The sequence below is a fragment of the Chanodichthys erythropterus genome, chromosome 14 (assembly GCF_024489055.1).
Source record: "Chanodichthys erythropterus isolate Z2021 chromosome 14, ASM2448905v1, whole genome shotgun sequence".
NCBI lineage: Eukaryota > Metazoa > Chordata > Actinopteri > Cypriniformes > Xenocyprididae > Chanodichthys > Chanodichthys erythropterus.
The window spans coordinates 22,904,994-22,923,824 of record NC_090234.1 but is presented as its reverse complement, the minus strand read 5'-3'; the positions used below and the strand labels follow the sequence as shown (position 1 = coordinate 22,923,824).

The 18,831-nt window shown below is 37.6% G+C and overlaps 1 protein-coding gene across 3 annotated transcripts in view; it reads right to left on the bottom strand.

Annotated features, from left to right (window-relative positions):
* The window catches only part of LOC137035332 (receptor tyrosine-protein kinase erbB-4-like), a 395,576-nt gene that overhangs the window by 44,892 nt on the left and 331,853 nt on the right, over positions 1-18,831 (bottom strand). For all 3 annotated transcript variants that reach the window (XR_010897054.1, XM_067408484.1, XM_067408485.1), the window contains 4 exons: positions 16,029-16,161; positions 13,288-13,410; positions 11,905-12,003; positions 8,790-8,975 (listed from right to left, as the gene is read on the bottom strand). Coding sequence is in view for 2 of the 3 variants with exons in the window: in XM_067408484.1 (XP_067264585.1) it covers positions 8,790-8,975; positions 11,905-12,003; positions 13,288-13,410; positions 16,029-16,161 (541 nt within the window). In the remaining variant the exon portion in view is untranslated. The remainder of the gene's footprint in view (positions 1-8,789; positions 8,976-11,904; positions 12,004-13,287; positions 13,411-16,028; positions 16,162-18,831) is intronic.

The window sequence follows — 18,831 nt, the reverse complement described above, 5'->3', positions numbered from 1 at the left end:
CAACCGGGCGCTTCGGCTCGCGTTCCTCATGCTGCCGAGGCAGAGCGGTGGCTCAGATCATGGGGTTCGCAGATTGATCTGGTGGAGAGGTTGGAGACGGGCGCCACCCTTTCTCTGCCCTCACCTGCCAGGTCCAGTGCCTTTTCGCTGGTGGAAGCACGCACTGCGGTTTCTTCCCCCGGTGCCTCAGCACCGGTACTTCAGACGTCTGACTCCGAGGAGCTAGACATTCTGAGTATCGATCATGAGGAATCGCCACCTCAGACACATGCTTATTAGGAGCTTACGGAGGTTATAACTCGTGCTGTTGCTAAACTAAACATTTCAGCTGAGAAACAAGAGGAAAGATCCAAGAGCCTCTTAGATGAAAGATTTTTACGATCTAGATCTCAACCTCCATGTCGGGGATTGCCATTTTTTCCTGACCTCCATACTGAGGTGTCGAGGTCATGGAATAAACCTGCTTCTTATCGTGTGTTTAGTCCCGTTACTTATAACTACAGTAATATTTTAGGACTTAACTCTCTGGAGTCGGGAAACGCGCCAGCATGTTTTGCAGGATTTGTTCACATTGCAGCAAAACAGACTTAAAATACAGACTTTCAATTATCTTAAAATAAATTTTTTTGTCATAGAGACAAGTAATATATCAATTGAAACTATAGAATATCTTATTTTATTTGTGTACACTCAGCATAAAAAAACTTGTGCTTTTTGCAAAATAAAGAAAACTAACATGATCCAATCTGATAGTTCTCAGAAAATGAACTGTAACTTAGAGAATACTAATCACCAAAAAATTAGACTTATGTCTAAAGAAATGTTGAAATGTCAGGTTTTAAATCGTGTAAGTCAAATAGAAAAAAATTTGTGTTTATGTAATCTGTATGAAAATAGACACATGTCAGACGCACATGCACAGAGCGCCCTCCGGCTGCAAGTATGAATTGAAAACACCAGCGCTCATAGTGATGACAATGAATATTAAATAAATATTACTCCGTATTACTCTGTATAGAAAATTGACAAACATATGAGAATCCATTAATATTTCTCCAAATGTGCATGCTTTTAAGCTAAAAGCCTATATGAAATGCCACAGAGGTAACATCATTCTTCAGACACTTTGCATCACAGAAATACATTATATTTTAAAGTATATAATAGAATACCATTATTTTAAATTGTAATAATATTTCATAGTATTGCTGTTTTCTCTGTATATACACCATGATGAGCTTGAGACATGATCACAGAGGGTTTTTTCACAGCCTACCTGACTGAAAGGCCTCATTAATATGCAGGTCATTAGAGGTATTTTATGCAATTATTTTGTCTTCTTAGGTGTGAATCACCCATTATTCATGATGATTCACGCCTCCACGCATACTGTGTTTCTTGACAAAAAGTGTCTTACAAAAACTAAATCAATATATTGTTTTATATGAACAAGTAGGCAGGATAATTTTTACATAATTTTGAAGCAAAAACTCTAGTCTAGAACCTCCAATACCCAGAAGTCTTGTGAACACAGATTTAAGATACTTTTTTTGGCACAAACAACAACAGAAACCAGTCTTGAGATACTGGTTCCCTTAGTAGATTTTCTGGCAGAATGTAAACGTCTGCCCAACATATCTCAATGGTGGCTCAGGACCAAGGGGTTCTCCCCGAGGGGAAATCCTTTTCGCATGATCAAGGTCATGCGGCAATGCCTTGCCTGTGGAAAAAGCCTTGGTTCCTGTCCGCGTGATGGGAGTTCCTTGTCATTGCGTAATGCTAATGACGGATGCTTCCCTCACGGGTTGGGCAGCGATCATGAGGGGTCACTCAGCTCTTGATACACACAGGCATTTGAGCCTGATATGGCGTAGTGGGTATAGTGTTCCCACCGCACTTTGACACAGCGGGAGTTCCCATGAAAGGGTATGTCTCGGGTTACGTATGTAACCCTGTGGGAGGACCATCTACTTTCCTGGCACATAAATCGTCTGGAAATGATGGCGGTGTTTCGGGCTCTCAAACACTTCCTCCCAGACCTGAGGGGCCAACACTTGTTGGTCTGTACGGAGAACATGTTAGTGGTCTCTTATATAAATCATCAGGGGGGTCTGAGGTCACGTCCTTTATGCAAGCTGGAGCCATCAGATCCTCCTGTGGGCTCAGGGGAAGCTGCTCTCTCTGAGTTCACCGAGTTGGGGTTCGGCTGCTGCTCATAGCCCCATTCTGGCCAACCAGATTTTGGTTTTCGGACCTAGTGTCCCTACTAGACGGTCCCCCTATGGAGATCCCTGTCAGACGAGACCTCCTGTCACAGGCAGCAGGCACGATATTTCACCCTCACCTGGAGTTATGGAACCTGTGGGCGTTGCCCCTGAGGGAGCTCACCTCATAGATTCAGGTCTCTCTACTGAGGTGGTTGAGACGATCCTCCAGTCCAGAGTTCCTTCCACAAGAAGACTGTATACCATTAAGTGGATAATTTTTTCTTCTTGGTGTGAAGAAAATAATTTGGATCCAGCTAGTTTTGCTGTGGGTTCTGTTCTCGAGTTCTTGCAAGAACGTTTCTCCACTGGATTATCCTCATCTACTTTGAAAGTTTATGTAGCAGCTATCTCTGCTTATCATCTACCCTTTGAGGGTACTACAGTGGGGAGAAATCCCTTGGTTACTCGATTTTCTCTGTGGAACTTTGAGGCTGAGGCCTGCTCAGCGCACAAGAACACTGGCTTGGGACCTGGCAATTGTGCTAGAGGGTCTTACCCTTCATCCTTTTGAACCATTGGAAGAGGTTCACAAAACGTTTCTTACTCTAAAGTCTATCTTTCTGCTAGCCATTTCATCTCTCAAAAGAATTGGAGACTTACAGGCTCTTTTTAGTTGCTCTGTCATGTCTGGAATTTGCTCCAGGCATGGTCAAAGCTTTTCTTCACCCGAGACCCGGTTATGTGCCTAAGGTCCCTACTAATATTGCAGGGCCTATTATGCTGCAGGCCTTTTGTCCTCCACATTTTACTAACCCTGATCAGAAACAACTTAATCTGCTCTGCCCAGTTAGGGCTTTAGATGCATATGTCCACAGAGCTGCCCTATGGCATAAATCAGACCAACTGTTTGTTTGTTATGGGTCACCTAGAAAAGGTTACCCTGCATCTAAGCAGAGGATGAGCAAGTGGGTGGTTGAGGCTATCTCACTCGCCTATGAGTCTGCCGGGCAGCTGTCTTGGCTGTCCGGGCTCATTCTACTAGGAGTATGGCTGCTTCCAAAGCACTGATCTCAGGAGTCTCCCTGCATGATATTTGCAATGCAGCAGGGTGGTCTTCTCATCATACGTTCATTAGGTTCTATAACCTAGATCTCGACTCCACTCCAGGGTCCTCTGTTCTCTCGTCTTGATACACTCAGGCATTTGAGCCTGATATGGCGTAGTGGGTATAGTGTTCCCACCGCACTTTGACACAGCGGGAGTTCCCATGAAAGGGTATGTCTCGGGTTACGTATGTAACCCTGGTTCCCTGAATAGAGAACGAGACGCTGCGTCTCCCTGCCATACTCCCAGCATGCCTGAGAGTGCCTTGCTTCAGCCAATCAGAAGTTGGCATTCTCTGTTTTCGGGTATGCTTTATAGTTTCCTAGTCAGTGATGTCACCCGCCTATGACGTTCCGTCATGCTATTGGACAGTTTACACATGTGCTTCACGACGCAATCATGCAGAGGCATTCCCACCGCGCTTTGACACAGCGTCTCGTTCCCTATTCAGGGAACCAGGGTTACATACGTAACCCGAGACGTTTTCTGTGATGTATCATTTAAAAATTAATCTTGCAACCAAAATAATGTTATCAGCTGAAGTTTTTTCAAATTTGCAAACATGACTAAAAACTTATAGGGCCCTATCATACATCAGGCGCATTGCGACAGCAGGCGCGACGCAAGTGTTTTTTGCTAGTTTCAGCTCAATGCCCATGGATGTGCTGATCTGAAAACGAGGTGTATTCAGGGGCATTGTTGATGCGTTGCTATTTTGAGGCAACTGAAAACGACTGCATTGACCAACAAAAACCTGGTCTAAAGTCAATGGCGCACTATTTTTTTTTTTGTTATTTAAAGGTTGCGTTAGTAATATGTGCCTATAGGCGGGTGCACAATGCGCATACACTCTGCTTGTTACACACAGGGACATGCAGCAGCACACAAACATTTTTAAATATTAAAAATAAAAGGATTCCTCTCTGGAGAACAGAGTCTTTCCGCTTGCAATTCCGCCGTGTAAATAGCGAATCCGCCATGGTGCAAGCGCAACTGGCTTTTAAAAGGGAATAGGAGATGAAACTCTGATTGGTTTATTGCACATTATGCCCAAAACACACCCACGACTCATTAAGAGAATTGGGACAACCCTTTTAGACCATGCGTCTGGTGTGCCGACCATTTTTTTCATCGTTAAACTAGCAAAAAAGGAATCGGACACGCCCTAAGTGCACCTGCACCATGCGCTTCAGACCATGTGTTTAGATTGTTAAAATAGGGCCCATTGTCTTGAAGGCATCAATGGCATTGCTGTACTGTTTTTGAAAATGTTTGCAGGGCAAGAAAAAAAAGTGGACTTGTGCACTGTTCAAGGACTGTCAGCATGGCTTGCATTATAAGTAGAGACAAGATGGCACTAACTGTTTTGTGCACTGCAAGGAGAAGGACACACTTTAAATACTTGAAGAATTGTCAAGAGGACATTGGGCAATTCATTGTCTCCAAAAACAAGCGAGTCTGTTCTTGTTATCATATAGAACTATACAACGATCTCTCAAGTACAGTGCTCAAAACCTGATTGTGAAAGAAAGTACTTTCACTGTGTCCTTTCTCTGTTTATTTGACGGTTTTTCTTTTCCTCTGGCCTCATTAGAAGAAGCTCCTCATAGCCAGGTGGCCTAACACACACACACGACACACACACACACACGCACAGAGATGCACACGCACACGTGTTTGAGAATGGGTTTATATGTCAGAGGAGCTGCATGAAGAGGGCATTGCAAAAACAACATGCTCTATGTCTATAATAAGGTACTTGTAAATAATGTATATATCACGGTTTTACTTCATCAAAAATGCATGGACCACAACGAAACATAAGTAAAAAATATATTTTTCTTCTCAAAATGAGTTGGTGTATAGTCTATAGGCCAACTTTGTGCAATGGATTAAAATAAAAAGTATGTAGAACAAACAGTTTTTGAGACACTAAAGCCTTGTTTCACTGATAAAGATTAACCACATAAACAATCACTGCAGTTGTTTGCAATAGGGCTTAATATACTATATATGTCCAAGAAATTGGCTCACTAAAATATCCCTCTATATTTTTGTATAATGCATCGTTGAAAGGTTGGTTTAAGGTATTATTCTGAAGTAAGTAATTTAACACAACAAGTATGCGAGGTGACATTTCTAAAGCCTCGGCTTGTTTTGCCCATTATCTTGAAAAGAACAGGGCAGTCACTGTCTGATTTTACTCCCACTTTTCAGACTGCATGCTCTTAGAAAGACTTTCATAAGGTGAGTCTAATACATAAATAATAACCTCCGGTTGTATCACTTCAGGTTAACATTTCTCAAAAGTACTGTGCCTAAAATCTTTATTCTGTACAGCTAATTTGGAAATCCTTCGAAGTGGTCATGTGAGTACAGCAACAAAATGCCTGAATAAAAACTAGCCCTCTAAAACTGCGATTTAAATGCATGAGATTCATCTAAACAGTTGAATCACACATAAAAATATATGCAACACTAGCTTTTGTCTGTTCATCTGTACAATACAAAGCTAAACTCACACCAGCAGTGGTTGACATGGACATGAACATCTTTTGGTTAAAATGTTTATTTGTATGCATAAGAGAAAGTATGTATTATACATAATTTCTTTTATTATTATATTTATTATTATTTGTTCTTCAGTGACCCTTTCTGCATGTCTGTTTGAGTGAGCCATGAATCATTCACAAACGATTGTTAAAAAAAGAAAAAAATTCATTCAGGAATGGTTTATGAGTGAGTCATTGATCATTCATTTAACTGAAACATTTGCTGTATTTGGAACTGCATACTAGCATACTACTCTTACTATTTTTTATTATATCATTATGTGTGTGCTGTCATGATTAATAAAGCAATAAGCCCCAAGAAGCCATGATATATTTGCACCTTGGCTTATTTTGAAACTATTTCCATTGACAGAGCCAAAATAAAGAATTTAACTGGCAATACTGAGTGTAAAATGTAAATTAGTCAATTTTAATATCACTTGAATTGTGGATGGATAGATGGATGTATGGATGGACAGAATGAAAGAATGATGAATGGATGGATGGATGGGCTGAATGAAAGAACAATGGATGGATGGATAGATAGAACAAAAGAATGATGGATGGATGGATGGATGGATGGATGGATAAAACAAAAGAATGATGGATGGATAGATGGACAACAAAATAACGATAGATAGATAGATAGATAGATAGATAGATAGATAGATAGATAGATAGATAGATGACATAGAATGAAAGAATAATGGATGAATGGATGAAATGATAGACAACAAAATAACGATAGATAGATAGATAGATAGATAGATAGATAGATAGATAGATAGATAGATAGATAGATAGATAGATAGATAGATAGATAGATAGATAGATAGATAGATAGATAGATAGATAGATAGATAGACCGAACGAAAGAATGATGGATGAAACGACAGAATGAAATAATGATGGATGGATGGATGACCAGTCACAACACATATAAAAGTGTAGGGCTTACACTACTGTTTAATAGTTTGAGGTCAGTAAGATTATATTTTTTATACTTTTATTTAGCAAGCATGTATTAAATTGATCAAAGTGACTGTAAAAGATGTATATTTTTGCAAAAGATCAGTATTTCAAATAAATCAAATTACAGTTATTTTAAACTATAATATTTCACAATATTACAGTTTTTATTGTATGTTTTTTATTATTATTAAATAGATGCGCCTTGGCAAACATAACAGACTGTTTTCAAAAATACTTTAAAAAAGTACCCCAAACTTTTAAGGTATGTATTTACCCTTTCTCTCTCCGTTTTTTTTTTTTTTTTTTTTTTTTTTAAATCATCAAATACCATTCAGTCCCTGCTTAAATTGTCATGTCAACTACCACCTGCTGTAATGTAACTCCTGTATAACCTGGTGCACTCATATTCAAGAGCCCTTTTTTCTTTTCTTTTTAAGAATATTTTGTAAACAATTTCTGAAATAGCTCTGTTACTTAAATCATTGTTTTAACCCCCCCTCCACTCCCACACACAGAACTGATATACAGTTCTGCATCTCAGAGGTGTCAGAGGTTTTGTTTTGAGTGACAAAAAGCAAAGCTCAAAGATACAACGTGGAGCTCAGATCAGACAGAGTGTGTTGTACGCTGCTTATCTATCCCAGCAGCCTTTGAGGTTCTGCTGCTCTGAGATCATTCACATGCACTCCTAGTCTGGAAGACACACAGAGGAGGAAATATGACCACCATTGGTGTGGGAGGAAGATAAACAGAGTGGTACAGACAGCAGACCGGGTTGGGGGTCCAATATCAAAGAAATAAGGCAAAATGATTCTCGCTGCATGACTGGGAGGAAGAGAGATTGAGTGAAGATCTGAACAGTGTTTTAATGCAAGTTTAGGCAGCAGACCAAAAAACAAAAATACACATACAGTAAGTTTTTTCTTTCTACTTTAACAATTTAATATCTAAAGAAATGATTAGTACTTCTGATGGCCACAGAAATTCAAGATACATTGGTCTCAACTAATGTTGCATTTAAAGGTGCAATATGTAAGATTTTTTAAGTAAAATATCCAAAAACCACTATAAACCACAGTGTTATATATTTTGTTCACTTGAGTACTTACAACATCCCAAATGTTTGCAACTATTTGTAAATTGTGAGAAAATTGCAGTTTTATCCAAGGCTCCGGGACGTGTGAGGAGTCGCCTGTCAATTGCGTCATGCCCGTATTACCCTCGGTTTCCAGTTTTATTTGGTAGAAACCATGGAAACATCAAAGACGCTTAAATATATTACACATTTTAAAAGACAATGGAACAACTGTTTTGATATATTTATAGACAGAAAACTAATTGTTGTTATATAGCTCAACACGTTTAGTCTTTTTTCTCCATCATACAATGTTTTGAAATGAATTGCATGCCATTTATCAACACAAGCCATCCAGCATTTGATATATTCTAAAATCGATCTATCTTACTGCAGTGTGCAACAGTGTCTCACAGCAGCCGCCGAACGAACGCACAGAGTAACGTTATAACATCATTTTCAACACACTCAAATGTATCTAACAAGAAAAACAGCTGCATTACCTCATACTCATGACCGGAAAAACGGAAACGGCGCCGGCGACTGCGGAATAATAAAAGTTCAAGGCGTGTGCTGCGCAATCGCTCCAGCGGCCTCATTCAGCTCCCACAACACTCTTGTCCTGCTCTGCTTCATACTACAGTAACGTTAATAATCACATCCATGAACATGATTTGTTCCTGAGTCCTATCCCTATTCTTTTGCACCGTCTGTTGAGGTGGAGACCACATGTCCCAAGATTAAACTTCTTAAACTTGGCGTCATCAAGCTACGCCTTTGTTTTTTATATAGCAACCTCTAGCGGACAAAATTATTACATACTGCACCTTTAACTAGATCCTTAAATCTCTGGTTCAATCAGGATATGGGGTGTCTTACCTTGGCGATCTGAACACACCAGTTAAGCAGCAACTGGGAGCCGATGTTGTCTTTGTGTTCATGTACGTAGTCCAACAGACAGCCATGGGGCATGAGCTGAGTGACCAGCTGTATGGTGGGGCTCAGACACACACCCAATAACCGCACCAAGTGAGAATGCTCCATGCTGGCCATTATCAGAGCTTCCTGAAGGGAAAAAAAACAGCAACTCAGGGCACAAGAATCCATAACTGATCAATCAGTATGAGTGGTTTAAATGTAAGGTGTGTATATATATATATATATATATATATATATATATATATATATATATATATATATATATATATATATATATATATATATATATATATATATATATATATATATATATATATATATACTACCGGTCAAAAGTTTGTGAATTAGGCTGCATCATTAAGGCTGCATTTATTTCATAATAAATACAGAAAAAACAATAATATTGTAAAATATTATTACAATTTAAAATGATGGTTTTCTATTTTAATATACTTTAAAATATAATTTATTTCTGTGATGCAAAGCTGAATTTTCAGCATCATTACTCCAGTCTTTAGTGTCACATGATCCTTCAGAAATCATTGTTATATGCTGATTTGATACTCAGTTATTATCAATGTTGAAAACAGTTGTGCTGCTTAATATTTTTTGGAACCTATGATACTTTTTCAGGATTCATTGATGAATAAAAAGTTAAAAAAATATTAGCATTTATTTAAAATATAAATCTTTTCTAACAATATAAATCTTTACTATCACTTTTTATCAATTTAACACATCTGTGCTGAATAAAAGTATTAATTTCTTAAAAAAAAAAAAATAAAAATAAATACTGACCCCAAACTTTTGAACGGTTGTGTATATTGTTACAAAAGATTTCTATTTTAAATAAATGCTGATATTTTTTTAACTTTTTATATATCAATGAATCCTGAAATCACAAGTATCACATAGTTATAAAATAATATTAAGCAGCACAACTGTTTCCAACATTGATAATAACTGAGTATCAAATCAGCATATTAAAATGATTTCTGAAGGATCATGTGACACTGAAGACTGGAGTAATAATGCTGACTATTCAGCTTTGCATCACAGAAATAAATTATATTTTAAAGTATATTATAATAGAAAACCATAATTTTAAATTGTAATAATATTTCACAATTTTATTGTTTTTTTTCTGTATTTATTATGAAATAAATGCAGCCTTAATGAGCATAAGAGAATAAGAGACATTCTTCAAAAACATTAAAAATAGTAATGTTCCCAAACTTTTGACCGGTAGTGTGTGTGTGTATATTATATATATATATATATTATATGTATATATATATATATATATATACACACACACACACACACATATATGTGTGGTAACAATACCCTCATGTCGATACATATCACGATATATACAGTATTATACATTATATTCAACATTGTATATAGTAGATTAATGTCGTACTGACCCTCTTTGTACTCTGAAAACCTGAATTTTTTATCAAACTGTAATTTTCATTTTGGGTGAACTATACACAATACATATCGTCATTATCCACTATACATATTGTTGCATTTTTGTATAGGGATATATTGTGACACGCTATATTGTTTCATTGTTGCACAGCTCATACCAAAAATAAATTATCTATTAAAAGATGGCACATTCTGATACAAGATAAAACACTGCATGACTTATTGGACTACAAATATGCGAGACTAAATAACAGTGTCTTATATTTGACAAATGAAAGCATGTTTCAATTACAAAAACAGAAGTGCACACATCTTACAGTTACAAACAAATTTAGTACAGACAGTTTATTAAAGATTTGTTCTAAAGCACTTCTCATGCATGTTGAAACACACCCATGATGTCCCACTGAGATTCATCTGTGAAACAGCCCCATAGTTATAGTCTGTAACAGAGCGTAGTCTGCAAAATGAGTGTTGGATTTATTCACTTTGTTTCACGACACTGGCATAAGCTGGAGGATTTACAAGGCAGCCTTATTACCCATAAATCACTAACACAGCACACTCGCATGGTGAAGATGACCATCTACAATATCCTGTCTTTATGCTTGCATGAAAGATTCTTATGTCTATTTCAGTTACTGTGTTTCAGTACAGCGTGACTTAGTAAAAATTCTAGTCAAAAATAAGAAATGTGTGTGAAGAATCGTACTAAACGAGAGCACATTTATGATCCAAATTTCAGTTTATATCCAACATATTTAACCTGTGGTCCAAACAAAAGATGGCACAGAGTATAAAAGCATCAGGGACTAAGGACGTAAAAAAATACATATAATTTCCACAAACAGCTGAGGGGATAATTCAGAAATAATATCCAAACCTTGGGCCATAAGGTTATATTACTGCAATAAAAGATACCTCAGCCATTAATATGATTTCAAGCCTTGGAGGGATCCTCTTACGTTTGTTTGAACATTTTAAAAACTAAAATAGTGTGTAACACACATCCTACATCCACAAACACACACACAAACCCATTATCTGAGCACTACATAAAATTACACACTTGACAGTTATATAATGAGCATTCACACTCCTGCTATTCTCCAGCTGCTGAGATGATTGCATGCACGCACACTGCTCGCCCAATCTACAGCGGAGGCCAGTGTCTACACGTCGGATCAGCCTTCACGTACTTCTGTGGTTTAAGCGCAGTATGAGTGGATCTGTTCATCTACAAACCCCTAAGAATATTCTGAAAGTGAAATGCCCATTAACACTGATGAATTGTGGGAAATACCATACATGGGGGAGTCATGGAAAGGCCGCTATAATACATGCACCTATGCACACATCTCTTAGACAAACACATGAGGAACTAACATGAAAAAGATCTGTCATCTACACGCAAATAAGCAAAAGTAACCTATTTTAGATTGCACTCAACATGTGTGTGAAAGGGCCTTTGGTAAGTGTTTCATAGTCCTTGCATCATCTAAGAGGATGTTTCAAGGTTTACATGCATTTTTCCTTTTGAAGTACTAAAGAGCTCTATATTCGCTTGGTGGAATTACACAAACTACAGCTGCAAGCCTTGCAGCATAGTGACACTCACATCCATGAACTCTACATTGGCTTTGGGGCCTGTCGCCTCGTTCAAGATCTTTATGGCAACGGGAATCTTCACAGTCTCACCCTCAGGAACCCAGATGCCCTGAAATCACAAAAGAGATATTTCTTAGATGGAATTGGGTGAAAATGGACTTTTTTACTGAAGAAAATGTGAATGTGAAACTTGTATGCATAGATGCTATGTTGTTGATAAAGTGTTCTGGCCTGTTCTTAACACACTGCTAAGGTGTTCTTGGTGGTTAGCTGGTTGTTAGGTGGTTAAAAAGAGTCTATCCACAAATATCTGTTTCAAAGTACGTCTATTAGATATTTTCATGTTTTTTGATCACTTTGATATGAAGTGTACTATAGATCTAAAATTTGGGGTTGGTAAAATGTTTGGTTACACTCTATTTTACTGTGCTGTAGTTACATTGTAATTACTCAAATAAGTACTGAGTACTATTAATTAACTACATGTACTTACTATAGATTTACAGTAAGGGTTAAGGATTGGTTTAGGGTTAGTTACTTGTAATTATGCATAATTTACTGTTATTAATATAGTAAGTACATGTATAACGTGTAACTACGGCACTGTAAAATAAAGTGTTACCAAATGTTTTAATGTTTTTGAAAGGGGTCTATTATGCTCTTAAGGCTGCATTTATTTGACCAATGCAGTAAAAACAATAATATTGTGAAATATAATTACAATTAAATTTGTTTTAATTTTCAGCAGCCATTAGTCTTCAGAAAACAATTGTGCTGCTTAATATTTTTTAGGAACTTTTTTTAAAGTTTTTTTTTTTTTTTTAATAAATAGAAAGTTTAGTCTTTTTTGATTAATTTAATACATCCTCGCTGAATAGAATAATAATAAAAAACAGCATACTGACTCTAAACTTGTAAATGCTAGTGTATCTTTCATGTCCATAGCACTGTATGGGACAAGTAAAAAAATAAAAAAAAAACAATATTTAGTGTTAAGGGTTTTGATAAACCCCCAGCAAATGTATGTGCAATAGTAACCATAATGTATTCCTTATCAAAATATATGAGCTATACAGATTTTTCGGTAACACTTTGGTATGGGGAACACATATTCACTATTAACTACGACTTTCGCCTCAATAAACACTTAATTTATTGCTTATAAATAGTTAGTAGGGTAGTTATTGTAGCATTTAAGTTTAGGTATGGGGTAGGATATAGTGATGTAGAATATGGTCATGCAGAATAAGGCATTTATATGTGCTTTATATGTACTAATAAACAACCAATATGCAAGCTAACAAGCAACTAGTTAAAAGTGAGAATTGTTCCCCATACTAAAGTGTTACTGATCTTTCTTCAGTTCCCTCTATCTACACTCTGATGTTATTACCTTGTAGACGGTGCCGAAGGCCCCAGCTCCCAGAATCTTCACCCGCTTCAGCTCCGTCTCTTTCAGAATGCGCAGTTGGGCCTGGTTTGGGGCCGCACCGCTGGGCGTCAGAGGCTCTACCAACTGAGACACACAAAACAACGGAAGGGAGACACTGTCAGTGACGCTACAATCAATCTGGACAATCAATGAACATTCGGCCCTAACTCAAACAAATTGAACAGCCCAGATCATAGTGTATGAATTCCCTGTAATTTATTTAGTCTTTCTGTTCCATTATGTGGCACATATAAGAATTTGGGAGTGCAATCAATGCATAAAAACCCCTGGCGATAAAGGAACTATTGAAATGCGAGAGAGAGAGAGAGAGAGAGAGAGAGAGAGAGACAGAGATAAGAGGAAAAAGCAAAGAGAGAAGATACAGGAAAGAAAGACAGAAATAGAGAAGGTTAACCTGATAAAAATATGAAGGGAGAGAGAGTGTAGGAGAGATTGGGAAGTGTAAGAGAGAATGAGAGATAGAGAGAGAGCGTAAATCAGCCGTTCTATCGACCCTTTGCGGCGTCCCCCGGCTCATCACAGCCGCCTGATTAAAAAACAATAGCGCTTCTTCATTTAAATGGAATTGTAAATCAGGAGCTCGAACACAGAAGGCGGAGGAGAGCCAGGGGAGGGGACGAGCTGTGATCCAGGGAGCTGTCCGTGGCAGGCGGTGCTGAAACACAGATCAGGAGCTGTCCGTGGTGCTGAAAAACATAAGCAGAATTGTGCTGCTCCAACTAAATATGAATTTATAGTGATAGGAACATCCTATTCCGGTGAAAATTGAGATATGGGAACGTTCAAGACCATTTGGGTTATTGGCATACGTGATGTCCATTTTCAGAAAAGTGTGCTTTCTTATGTGACATGCGTGGGCCTGCTCCAGATTATTCTATGGAGTAACTGAGGAGAGCATTACAAAGCCTGAGGCCATACGGATATATGTACGCATGACGAGGAGAGGTCGAAACCTTCGGGCACAGAAACGCGGGATCCTTGCGTAACCTGCACTGTTATGAACCCTCCACCCACACTGCAATATGAAAAATAAACTACAATAATAGGAGGATGGATAGAACGAGAATAAGTAAATAAAAAGGAAGGACAGAAACAGTAAGCATTAAGAGGAAAAATAAGCCATAAGTGAGGCCATCATCCCACCAGCAAGGACACGACTTCTCATAAATGTTCATTTAATTAACACATACAATCTGTTTAAAAAGAGGTGCTATTATCCTCAGAACTGGAATAATCCAGTTTGACTGTTCATGAGGTTTACACAGTAATCAAAAGTAGATTGAATTAAGTACTTTTAAAGTTAAAAGTATTTATAAGTTTATTATATAAAAGTCTGAGTTTTATAAAGTTGAACTATGTTTGATTGTTGAAATCTTAATTAACTGGCATTTTAAATGAAAAAAGGTACAGAAAAGGGCTATTTTCCCTTTCAATTTTCAATAAATGGTAAGTAAAAGGAAGTGGTTAACCTTCCCAATATGTGGATGAACAAACTTTGGAGGCCATACTAAATTATATATATATATGCTCTTTTCTATTATTATTATTATTATAATTTTTTTCATTTTACAATGAGGTTTGCCAATTTTGTAACTTTGTTACCAAGATTTGGGACATTTAAAGGGATAGTTCACCCAAAAATGAAAATTTGATGTTTATCTGCTTACCCCCAGTGCATCCAAGATGTAGAGGACTTTTTTCACCTCCGTCTTCAGAACGCGTTTTTTGACCTCACTAACAGGAAGCTGAACGAAGTTGGACATAGTGGTGTATTAGAGGTAAAAAATTATATAAATACTGTTCGGTTTCTCGCACAAACCGATCGTTTCGTGTCTTAGGACATTAATGTGTCGTCACGAGCCGCAGGTTTTAATTTTGATTTGTCTATGGAAGTTTTTTCAACTCTTATTGTTCAAGTTCCCAATCAATGCTATTATTTGACTGACAGACGGCAGCGGTTGCAGTTAAAAATCATAATTTGCGTTCGACTGAAGAAAAAAAGTCACCTACATCTTGGATGCCCTGGGGGTAAGCAGATAAACATCAAATGTTCATTTTTGGGTGAACTATCCCTTTAAATACAGTTTAATACCTTGATTTGTGTCATTTTGCTATTTTCTAATAACATAAATAATTTTTTTAAGATAATACAGACATTTGATTTGTTTAAAACTTTTCACGCAAGGTTAATTTTGTTAGATAATAGTTCACCAAACATGTCTAATCGGTGTCTGAACAAAAAGACATGGGGTGCTGCTAAAGCTTTCAAAGAACTAACTTTTATCCTATTGTGATGTGTTCTTTCCTGTGAGCACCATTTGTGATGTGAAACTGATCTGAAAAGTGGACCAAGGCACAGAAATTGCCTTGTGTAAAACAAGCACAATATAATAACTAAACAAGGGTAAATTCCTTTTTCAACTTCTGAAAAATTTCATAAGGAAATAACCTCACTCATCGTCCCTCACTGGTGGGTACTTCTCAAGAAACATACAGAGTGCCATGGGTCATAACACTTCTCCAGGTAATTGTTCCATCTCTGATTCTCTGTTCCATCTGGTTTTTTAGGCCCCATGGAATTGGCTGAGAGAATGGTCTTTAGGAAGTTTTCTGTCTGTTTTCTGAATCCATGCTTAGTAAAAAAAAAAGAAAAAAGAAAAGAAAGCTGGACTGTGTCTAACCTCAGTCTCCAAGAAGCGTCTCAAGGCTCTCTTCTTCTTGATGCTCTTCCTTCTGACTGATATAGCAACACTCAGGCCCACGATGATCACCACAAACAACCCCCCAATAACCCCAGCTGCAATGAGGGGAGTCCTGAGGGAAACAGAGGAGAGAAAATAAACATTAGCCATAAGCAATAACAATAAACTACTAGGTAATTGGTCCCATATCACATAAACCAGTGCTTCTCAACTGGATCTGCTACATGACTAAGATATTTCAACATCAGACATCATTAAAATGAAACATTGAAATGTATGAATAAATAAAAACATCCATTTATTAATTTATTAAATACAAAAACTCAACAAACTTATCTTTATAGTTGAGAACCACTGACACATATTACAGAAGAACAAAAGAGCTGTACAGATCACTAGAGAAACCCATCAGAGGAGTGGGCTGAGAATTGCCAATATCCCATAAATGAGAAGGAACCTGAACAAAGCCTCACTCTCAGAAAGAAAGGAGATATTTGGTTGGATGTGTCTGCAAAAAGCCTTTCCAACTGCTGTCATCTTGCATCAGTCCTCTCTGGGCTTTACTTTGAATCTCCATCTGAAAATGTTCCCTTAGCGTTAATGAAAGGCCTAATTCAGTTAGCATGGAAGACGGCAGCACTAAATCAGTGCAGACTGCATACAACACACAGCACATGCTGTCCTATTACAGGTCTTTCATTAAGATCCAACTCTTCAGAATGCCAATCTTACTATCTAATTGTCTCTGCACTTCTTCATCCTTATTTCTAACAGCACATGGATATAAAGTAGACTCGCTGTTTGGGGGTGGGTATTACAAAATGTCTTGGGCCCGAGTATAAAGTGTTCTTTTTAGTTTTTCTGGAAAAAAGATGTAAGTAAGCATATAAGCGGCATACACACAGGATGTGCTCATGTTCCAACTGTCCTATTTTATAATTGTAAGATGATATCTTTGGCATTTGTTTTTGCATCTTGTAGGTTTAGCATTGTAAAGATACCATATTAAGTTCAAAATAGCTAAATTGTTATGTAATGAACATCGTGTTGAAGGACCAATAACAAATAAAATTAATTCATCCTTTTTTTTTTCTGTTTAAAGTGTCTTGTGCTGTTTATTTCTCAGGACACTTATTTCAGTGATTTCTGACAGGTTGCAGGAACATTTTTTGTTATTCAATAAAACAAATTGCTTACAGCAAATTTAATATCTTAATTATGGTGTATTGGCAAAAAGCCTGGGCTTAAAATGCATCTTGAGACCCTTATGTTTTGTTCTATTCCATTAATCTCGTCCAGTGTATATCTCTGTACGGATGAGTTTAGAGCTTAAACCAAGCTGTTTGTGTTTGGTCTTCCCTCCTGTGTAAATTTGGAACTGTAAGTTTGTGAAATTGAAATGAATTCCCACTCAATATAGCGAGGACGGTGAAGCATTGCCCAGGCATGATGAGCGATAGACTGCTAGATTATCTATGGGCGAGATGAGAATCTCTCCCGTTAATTTGATATTGATCTGCAGTCAGAATACAAAGCTTATGAGCCACAGAGACCATAGCTGAGTGCATACCATCACCCACCAAAGCCTGTGTGAGTGTATAGATCCCAAATGCGTGAGGGAGCTTCTTTCACACTGACAATGAGCAGGCAATTATGTTGATGCTGCATTGCTGTCAGCACACACCGTGCCACTGCCGTATATTGCAGGGGAAGGAGGACAGGATGTCTGACATCTTGTTTTATGTAACCTGCCATGTCTTTTCCAAATGTGCAAGAGACTCTAGAGAGATACACTTAGAATACACATTACAGAGAGGTTAAACAAGGTTTTTTGGAGGTATGGCAGTGATTCTGATGCCCTAGGCAAGATAAGACATGACCCACCCATCCAGTATTACTTACATTGAAACCATTCTGTGATAGTATTATATACACATATTAGCTAGAAGAAAAAAAAAGAATACTCTTATGGCCTGTGCCTTGAGTGTGTTTTGGTTTTCTCTATGTGTGACGTCATGACTCTGCTATTTTCATTCTGTCTGAGTTTAATTGTTTAGGCCCGCCCCTGTGCACCTGCGTCTAGTTGTGTGCGCTGTTTGATGAGTATATGAAGGACGCTGAAGCGGACCATGGCAGGAGAGAGGAGATACACCAGCAAACAAGTTTCTTTGTTTCTTTAACTGTCTTTCTTTATTTCTTAAGTTTGTGTTTTGCTTTGGTTAAAGTTTCAGGTATTGATATTATTAATTTGGGTTAATTACCTTTTGTTATATTTGGAATTCTTTTGTTTGTTCTTGTTTTGCATATGATACATGTTTCCGATTCTTTGCCTTTTAATAAATATTTAGTAATGTATTTGGGTTTTAAGTGTCCTCCCTCTATGTTACGTTTTTGTCTTTCTGACAACTTTAAGTAGGGGTTTGTAACATAAATTGGGGGCTTGTCTGGGATTTTTTATTTTGTGTTGTTGAGTCAACTATTATAATTGTGCAAAACAAACTCTGGATAGGTAAACCATGTGTCACGAATCCTGTCAGTTCCGGACCAACTTCCCAGCATCCTCCTTGCCTATCACATGCACTCACTCCACCAATCACCTATTGCCACATACTCCTGAAGCTCTTTACCTGGACTATAAAGGACACACACACATTGCGAGGTCTTGTTAACCATTGTTGCAATTCTGAGCATTTCTATCTTGTCTGTCTGTCTGCCTGCCTGTTACTGATCCCATTTTACGATTCCTGCTGCCTGCCCTTTGGACCTTTTGGATTGTTTATTG